This window comes from Girardinichthys multiradiatus, chromosome 8, assembly GCF_021462225.1.
Source record: "Girardinichthys multiradiatus isolate DD_20200921_A chromosome 8, DD_fGirMul_XY1, whole genome shotgun sequence".
In the NCBI taxonomy this organism is placed as follows: Eukaryota; Metazoa; Chordata; class Actinopteri; order Cyprinodontiformes; family Goodeidae; genus Girardinichthys; species Girardinichthys multiradiatus.
The window spans coordinates 11,904,722-11,913,224 of NC_061801.1; the positions used below are offsets into that span (position 1 = coordinate 11,904,722).

The following is an 8,503-nucleotide window of genomic DNA, read 5'->3' on the forward strand; positions in this document are numbered from 1 at the left end:
CAGCAGAGCAGAAAAGTTAGTTATGTCATAATCTGCCTGTGTTTGACGTTTTGAGTTTGTGTTCTGTTTACCTTCTTCTCACATCCATGTCCTTCACTTGCTTTATTTCAGTTCATTCGGGATTATTAAATTCTATTGTTTAGATTTTTGTTACTTTCCTGGATTCCTAGGTTAGATGTTTTAGTTTTTTTTTTTTTTTTGCAGTCTCATTGTTTACTTATTTCAGTTCATTTAGATGTTTTCTGTTACCTCCCTCCACTCCCTGCTAATCAGTGTTAATTAGTCACTCTCCCTCAGATCCCTGCAGTCCCTCTGTCAGCAGCTGCCTCATATTCCTCCTGATTAGTTCCCCTGGTTCATTGGTCCATTCTCCTACCTACCTCAGCATTTAAACTCTCTAGTTGTCAATACTCTTCACCAGTTCCTTCTGGAAATTTTGCTGCTTGCTGCCTGGTTCCATGTCCTGTGATCCTACGCTCCTGTTATCACCCTGCTCATTTTGTCCAGGTGCAGGTGAGTGTCTTTCTCATCTGCTCTACTACGCTCTGTATTTGGGTCCTACCTTATGGCTAGAGTTAAATACAAGGCAGACCAGGAAGATAACCTGCTAGAGGCTGAAAAACATTTTAAGACTGTGAAGCTGTGATCAGGACAGTAACCCTCAACATACATTTAGACTTGCAGAGAGGCCCAGGAAGTTAGTAGTAGTAGTACTATCAACAGCACCACAATGTGGTTTTAACTTGACAAAATGTTAACAAATTCAATGGGTGTGAAGACTTTTGCAAGACACACTTTTTTTTTTTTTTTTTTTTTTTTTTTTAGTATAATTCCTCAAAGAGAAACCTTTGTTCCCTGATGTGGACAAACTGTGGAACAATTAGCTTTATCTTTTATGGGTTAAGACTATAAGCGCATTGGGGTTTGCATAGGCAAAACAGAAAACTGCAGGACAGATAAAACTCATACTGTTCAGCTTTCCAGCACTTCTTCTCAGCACAATGAGGCCGTGGCTGCTGCTGGTGTCTCTGCTCGTCTCTGACCTGAGTCTCCTCGGAGACGGAGACTGGATTATAGATTACTTTTACTGGCCTTTGTGGAGAAAACTGCTCCTCAGCAGACTCGGGGCTCCCACTAAAGAACTTCAGATAATTTCGACTGGAGCTGTACACAGCTGTCTGTGCCTCCAGGAGGACTGTGTGTATGTGGCTGAGCAGCAGAAGCAAAGGAGCCTATGTTTTTACTGGAAACATTATTCTAACCAGGACCTGACAGGAATAATTCATAGAACTCATTTTTCAACCCTGGTATGCTTTTTCACAGTATATTAATAAGAATCTAATGCAATCTCTGATCAGATTATTAAACTGCTACCTATCAAAGCACTGAATAACAGAAGACGACTTGGATTTGAAGCCTGTATGTGATCGATCTCAGTTCATTATATTGTTTTGCTGGTTCCTTGCTTCAATGTCCATGCATTATTAGCAGTCCAGGTGGAATAGCCACATTTTCTGCAATATGTAGTTTCAGTTCAGCTGTGAAGATGAGAATTTTTTTTGTGCAGTTTCTGTGAGGATGTAAGTAATTTTGCTTTAACCTTCAAATGCCACACCATGCTGCACTTTAGATTTTTTTTTTTTTTTTTTTTTTTTTTGAAAACCATGTTTGGCTTTTCTTTGGAAAACGCAACCATGCAACACTTTGTTTTGGTCTATAACATAAAATTCCAGAAAAATAACGTTTGGGATTGTAATGTGAAGAAAGGTTTCAGGTGTATGAAAACCTTTGTGAGAGACTATTTTAAGACTCATGTTCAATACATGTTGAACTTAAAAGCAAAAAATCTTGGCTTTAAAGCTATTGTGTAAGCTATGCATCAAAACAAACTCAGTGGCTCAGAATTTCTACTACAGTTCATTCTGAGGGTACATTAATGAGATTGGGTTAAAAGGGACATTTTCCACATTTCACACACATCTCAGAGTAGTTGGTTACCCTGTGGAGGAAAATTCAGGAGAGCCAAAGTCATGATGGATTTTTTTGGGAGCCATGACTGTCTGAAAAATGTCTATATAGTTGTTTTGTCTTGTAGACAGATATTTAGGTATGGAGCTGAGCTGACTGCAGAGCTAAACCCCATGTGAGCTTAAAATGGCTGTGTGTTTGATGCATTTGTTTTGTAGGGATTTTGCAACTAACTATCTGTCTGTCATTTCAGGCTGTGGATTCTTTTAATGGAGCAGGGAAACATTTCTCAGCATTCCTAGTGAAATCCAACCCTCTACCTGACCTGCATGTTCTAAACAAACCTATTCACATTGCCATGAATGTAATTATTAACGGCCCCAATTTCCGGTCACAGTTGCTGCATCGTCCATCCTCCGCCTCCGGCCACAATTTTCCAGCTTTCTTACTGGAACAATCCCAGCGGAGCAGGGCACTCATCCCTAAAACTGTGTTGGACAAAATACTGCCAAAAGGATGCTGCACACCAGCAACGCTGATTACCATCTGCAGATCTGAAGATAGAGAAATGAAATTGGCAATGAGGATTAAGAAAACATGGAAGCAGGATATTGCAGAGCCAATAAGCAGACAAAAAGAGAGAACCTGGCAAGCAATGGGCCTAATAGATCCCATGCAGTCAAATATACAGAGACATGCAGCTAAGCTCTGGAATTTGAAAGAGGATTCTACTTTGCAAACCAGCTTTTGGAAGCAACTTTCTTTAAAAGCTGCATCTCGTAAGGATGGAGTTTATGTTCATGGACAACCCCTGCTGGCAACCAAAAAGAACAAAGGATCCATATATAGGTCACAGTATGCAATAAGGCCAGCCCTGCATAATGATATTGAATATTTCAGTGAGACGTTAAACACAAAAGAAGCTGAGCTACACTCCCTGAAGGCAGAGAGGAAAGCGGAAAATTCACACACAAATAGAGAAAATGGAAACAAACATATTTTAGCCTACAGATTACAAATACAGCAGACACATAAAGCAAATTATCATGATGCCAGTGTAGAAAACAAGCCTTCTGATGTGAGAGAGAATAGTTTTATCATGTTGATTCCTCACGCAGAGATGGAGGCACAAGCTGAGCCATCAAAGGCTGCAAACACAGAGATGAGGTGGGAAACAATAAAGGAGCTGGGTGACTCCCCACCTTTCATCAAATCCTTAAAGGACTTCATTAGTGAAACAGACAAATCCAAATGTAACTGCTTTGTAGGGAAAAACAGCTTGTTAAAACTGTATCTAATAGACACAACAGAGATGGCAGATCTCAAATTAGCAAAAAAATTATCAAAAGTTACTACAATATCTGCTACCACAGAGAAAAGGGAAGCACCTCAGGAAAATGTGCCTGTTAATACCACAGAGGAGGCAAATACAACAGTAGAAGAATCAGTAATACCGTTGCCACCCTCATTAAAAGTGAGGCAGACTGAAACTACAACAGCCAGGTCTCTGACTGAAGCATCGTCAATAAAAATGGAGACCCAAGATACGACTGAAGTTTTCAGTCAAAGCAGCAAAACTGACATCCAGCCAAGTGGAGACCAGACACAAACTACGCTACCCGACCCCGAGACAGACTTTGAACCAAGATTCATAAAATGTATAACACACGTTCCACCCAAAGTCCAGTTCTCTGGCCTCAGAATAAGACATGACGTGCCGGTAATTATTACAAACCTCGACAAGGACACAAAGAACGATGTTAAAGGTTCTGCAAACTGGGCTGCAGCTGACAGAAAACATGGTCTGTACCACCATGAAGGAGAATCACAGACTTTTTCAAGAAGTTCAGAGGACATCCAAAAGGAAGGTGCAGACAAAGATCTGAAGGTAAATGAATACAAGAAATATTCAGTTCTTTCAAAGGAAATGTTCATATACGGATGTCTGTTTTTCATTCATCTCAGGATTTTAATTAAGTACATTGGAATGGTTGATTTTAAGTTATTTCGACCTTTTCAAATCCCTTAACAGGTTGATACACTGTTGCATTCTTCTTACTGACGGCCTGAGACAGCTCTTTGGATTTTACCACGGCGTTCACTCTCACTTCAATAGTCAGGAGCACACAAACCTAAATGTCTAAGGTTAATCAAAGGTCACAAAGCTGTTTTAAAATAAAGTGAACCATTTGCTGTAAAGCTGTATGATGATTGGCTATTTCTGAATTAGACTACAACTGTAGAGAGAGACTCTGAAGGACCACCTTTTATGATAAGAATATGCAGGGGGATTTTTTTTTTTAGACAAACTGTTCAATATTGTTTGAGGAGAATTTTGAAGTCTTTCTTACTGTAAATAGTGAATAAAGACTGAGTCTGAAAATGCCTTGCAGATTTGACATTGCATCTGTGTTATTGCTTTTACATCTAAGAGCAAAACCAAAAGCACAGGGCTGAAAACTAGAAGTGATAAATATTCACAGCAATATACAAAAATGCAGCTTCCTAACTAGGGGAGAAAGCAAAATGATAATCTTTGTGAGTTTCCTGTTTGCATTAAAGGAACAATCTGCAGTCTGACCTTTTATCATAAACATAGAAACTGCCCTCTGCTGGCAATGAGAGAAAACACAAGCAAACCTGCTGCATGATAAAACAAGGTGTCATATCTGGCATTTCTTGATCTGGTGTCTCTAGGTCTATCTATTCAGTCTTAAAATGGTAAATAATTCTTTGCACAAATTAAACCAGGATCTACTATATTGTTGTCTGTTCTAGAGTTTTATCTTTCACTATATATTTCTGGCCTAATAAGGTAAGCTAAATGTGTAACCTGAGGCTGGCTTTTAATTTAAAGTGTTTTGCAAACACATGTATCAATGTATTATATTCAAATTTTATGTGATAGCAGGATAGAAAGTAGTTCATAACTGTAAAATAAAAAGAACATGATTTTAAAAATAAATTATGAATAAAAATCTAAAAAGTGACCTTATTGAACCACCTTTCACTGCAGTTACTGCAGCAAGTATTTTTGGGGTATGCATGTATGTATGTACCAGCCTCACACATCTAGAGACTGAAATTTGCACATTCTTTGCAAAATAGCTCAATCTAATTCAGACCGGATTGAGAGTATGAGTCTATGATTATAACAGTAGTGTTGCCATAGATTCTCAACTGGATTTAGGTCTGGACTTTGACTGGACCATGCTGACGCATTAGTATGCTTTGATGTAAACCATTCCATTGTAGCTCTGGCTGCATGTCCTGCAGCAAGATGAACCTTTACCCAAGTCATAGCTTATTTACAGCCTTTCCGGTTTTCTTCCATGTTTGTGCTATATTTAGTGCCATCTATGTTCTGCATTGAATCGGACCAGTTTCCTTGACCCTGCTGAGGAATATCAGAGTAGATTATCTTACGTGAGCTGTGGATCTATGCAGCTCCTATGGGGTTTCACAGAACCACAATAAATGTGAGTGGAGACTAATAAAATATAAGACATCAGAAATATTAAAAGAAATAAACTAAGAAGAGAAATAAAGGACATTAATAAACACAAGACTCTAAATTTGTTAAAGATAGATGACCTGATGTTCATTAACCCTTGTCAGCAGGGATCATTCTCATAATTGACCTTCTTCACAGACTGCAAGCAGCACCGCTCCGCTCTGCAGTGGTCTGATTGATCGCTCTGTAGCTGGCTGGAAACACTGTGTGGAGAGACGGGGAGGACCATCATCCAAGCCGGTCTCTGTATGGGAAACGTCAGTTACTGGAAAGCTGGAGAAGGAACCCATGAGACGCAGTAAGCAAAACCCTCTCAGCGATAAGGACGACCACTTCTATTATTTTAACGGAGCACTGAAAAGAGTTCAGAATAATGTGCAAGTTTATTACGAAAGGCAAAGACGAAGAAGACACAGCTTTAGAACCACAGAGAATGCTATCAAAGAAAAATGGGAACAGCCTCAAGATAATCTTCAAAGCTACATCCAGAGACTTATTAAGAAAAATAAAGTTGATCTCTTCACATGATGACACACTGACGTTAACATGAAGAGATTCTGTACTTAGAAAGACAACTGTAGGATATAAACCTTCAACTTAAAGAATAAAATACTGAACCTCTGTTTCTCATTAGGACAGTTGTCTTCCTTATAAATGTGTTTCTTGCAACAGCATCACCTAGAGGCCAGTTAATGATATGCAGCATCCAGCTTGAAGGACTTGGTCAAGCCTGTTGGAATGGCATTTCCTCTTCAGAGTGAGGTTGACACTAAACACGAAAAGATAACCGCTTTAAAAGAATAACTCACCATTTCTGTGTCTGACTGTTTTTGTATAAAGTTTTAATGCATTTATTCTCCTGCAGTTTTCTGTCACCTAATTTGAATTTGTACATGACAGGTTTTGTGTAGACAAATAGCTTCTGTGGGCACCACGTTTTGTTTACCAAATTAAATCACTTTCTCAGTGAATTACTAAAGTATTCATACCCTTTTTCAGATTTCATCACATTGTAAACTTCAGATTATTTTGTTGGGATTGATTAACACGAAGTTGCACAATAAAAAGGATTCATAAAAAAAAAAACAGTTAAAGTGTGGCATGCATTTAATTTCAGCCCACTTTAGTCTGAAACCCCTGAATAAAAATGCAGCGCTACCAATTCCCTTCAAAGGCCACTTTATCAGTAAATAGGGTTAATCTGATTAATTTAATCTCAAACAGGTCAGCAGTGTAGAAGTTTAAAAACAGGGTTAGTTGACAAAATTTCATATGCATCTCACAGAGGGCTGTCCTGTCCATTATCTGAAAATGGGGAAAATATGAGACCTGCCAAGACAAGGCTGTCTGCTTTAGTTGACAGAACAAACAAGAAGAGCATTATGAAGCGAAGCTTCCAAGAGGTCTATGGTAACTCTGGAGGAACTGCAGAGATCCACAGCTCAGTCACTGCTGGAAGAAAACCAAGAAGAAGCCCTACATGTAAAACACCATGTAAGGTGACAAGGAAATCCTGAAAGGTGTTAGAATGGCCCAGTCAAATCCCAGGTCTAAATCCAATTGAGAAACTGTGAAAAGACTTAAAAAATCTCTGTTCACTGATGTTCTGGATCCAATTTGACTCAGTTTGAGCTGTTTGGCAAAGACAAATGGGCCAAAATTTCAGTCTAAATGTATAAACCTGGCCACAAAACAGGCCACAAAAGAGATGCAGCTGTAGTTGCAGCAAAAGGGTGATTGTACAATGTAAACACTCGGGGAAGCTGAATGCAAACACATGCGATTCTTTTTAGATTTATGTTTGTGGAACATTTTTCTGGTTTATCCCATACAAAACAAACAAAACAAAAAAACTTTATGGATGACCTGTCTCATAATGTGAAAAGGTTCTGAAGCTTAGCAAGGCACTTTATAACCGTGCAGACAAAGTTAGTCCAATGTAAACTATCATTGTCTTATTATTGACAGAATAAAAACAGACTCACACATACTTACAAGTGTATAGTACAGGGAGAACAGAGTGGGCTTGTTGCTGAATACTAAGACTAAGAGAACATCACCATGTTTCAGTAAAAGCTTTTGTTTTATTTCTTCTTCTGGAGGTTTCTATTACTTAATTTAAATATGTACTGAAATTTTGTATAAAACAGGATTCTGTCAGCATCTTTACATTTATGCTCACTATTTGCTAAATGTTGCCATTAAATGTCTACATGGAGATACTTTAATGTAAGTCAAAACTACAGCTTATAAAACAGTACATCCATTTAGACAATGAAAGGGTGTCCTTGCTGTAGTCAATTTTTTTCTGTTCATAATAAGCTTTATGGGATTTTATGGTTTCTTATAAAGAAATTGGAAAGAGAGAAAGACAATGAAGTTTGCCTGGAAGTAATATGAAGATCCTGCATTCTATGATACCCAAATAATAGTATTATGTCCCAGAAAAAGCCGCCTTTTTAATGCAAAATTCAGTGTGTATGTTATTATCTCCTCCCCTGGAGCTCCAAACACAAACACTGTCCTGGTAAAACAAAGACAAAATGGAATCTGGGCTGTGTTTTCTCTTAGCAGACTGTATATTTTGTCTGAAGTCATTTCTGTTGGAAAAAGCATTAAAAATTAATCTTCCAACCCAACAAGAGGAATGAAAACAATGAGGGGAAAAAAAGTGAGAACTGCTCAGTTTTTACTTAGTGCAGTGACCGTGTGGAGCAAAGCACAGTTTTCCACAAATTCCAACCAAACAGAAAACACTTCTTAAAAAATAAAGAAAACAATTGAGGACAGGGAAGGCTTTTCTTAAAACTTGGATGGTGAAATATATTCCCATATTGACCCTAAGTGCTTAATCAAATGTTTTACTTTTGTAGCATTATGCAAACAGCTGTGTTGTTGTATCATGTCTTATTTAAAAATGTTGCCCCTTTTGTTGGATTTGTATGAAACATACATTGGATTCATTATTCGGTTTTACATCTCAGAGTCACAGTGATGCAGGGCTTTGCAAACATTTACAAC

General features: G+C 38.2%; 1 protein-coding gene across 1 annotated transcript; it reads left to right on the forward strand.

The window, feature by feature from the left end:
• The first annotated feature begins 345 nt into the window (after positions 1-345).
• Positions 346-6,570, forward strand: LOC124872031. The gene is made up of 3 exons (XM_047371683.1): positions 346-513; positions 2,222-3,856; positions 5,621-6,570. The coding sequence occupies exons 2-3, from the start codon at positions 2,327-2,329 to the stop codon at positions 6,008-6,010; spliced, it is 1,920 nt and encodes a 639-aa protein (XP_047227639.1). The 5' UTR covers positions 346-513; positions 2,222-2,326; the 3' UTR covers positions 6,011-6,570.
• The last annotated feature ends 1,933 nt before the right edge of the window (positions 6,571-8,503 follow it).

Coding starts and splice junctions, on each gene's coding strand:
- LOC124872031 (XM_047371683.1), top strand. CDS start 2,327: ATGAATGTAATTATTAACGGCCCCAATTTCCGGTCACAGTTGCTGCAT. Junction 3,857..5,620: donor GTGCAGACAAAGATCTGAAG/GTAAATGAATAC, acceptor CCTTCTTCACAG/ACTGCAAGCAGCACCGCTCC.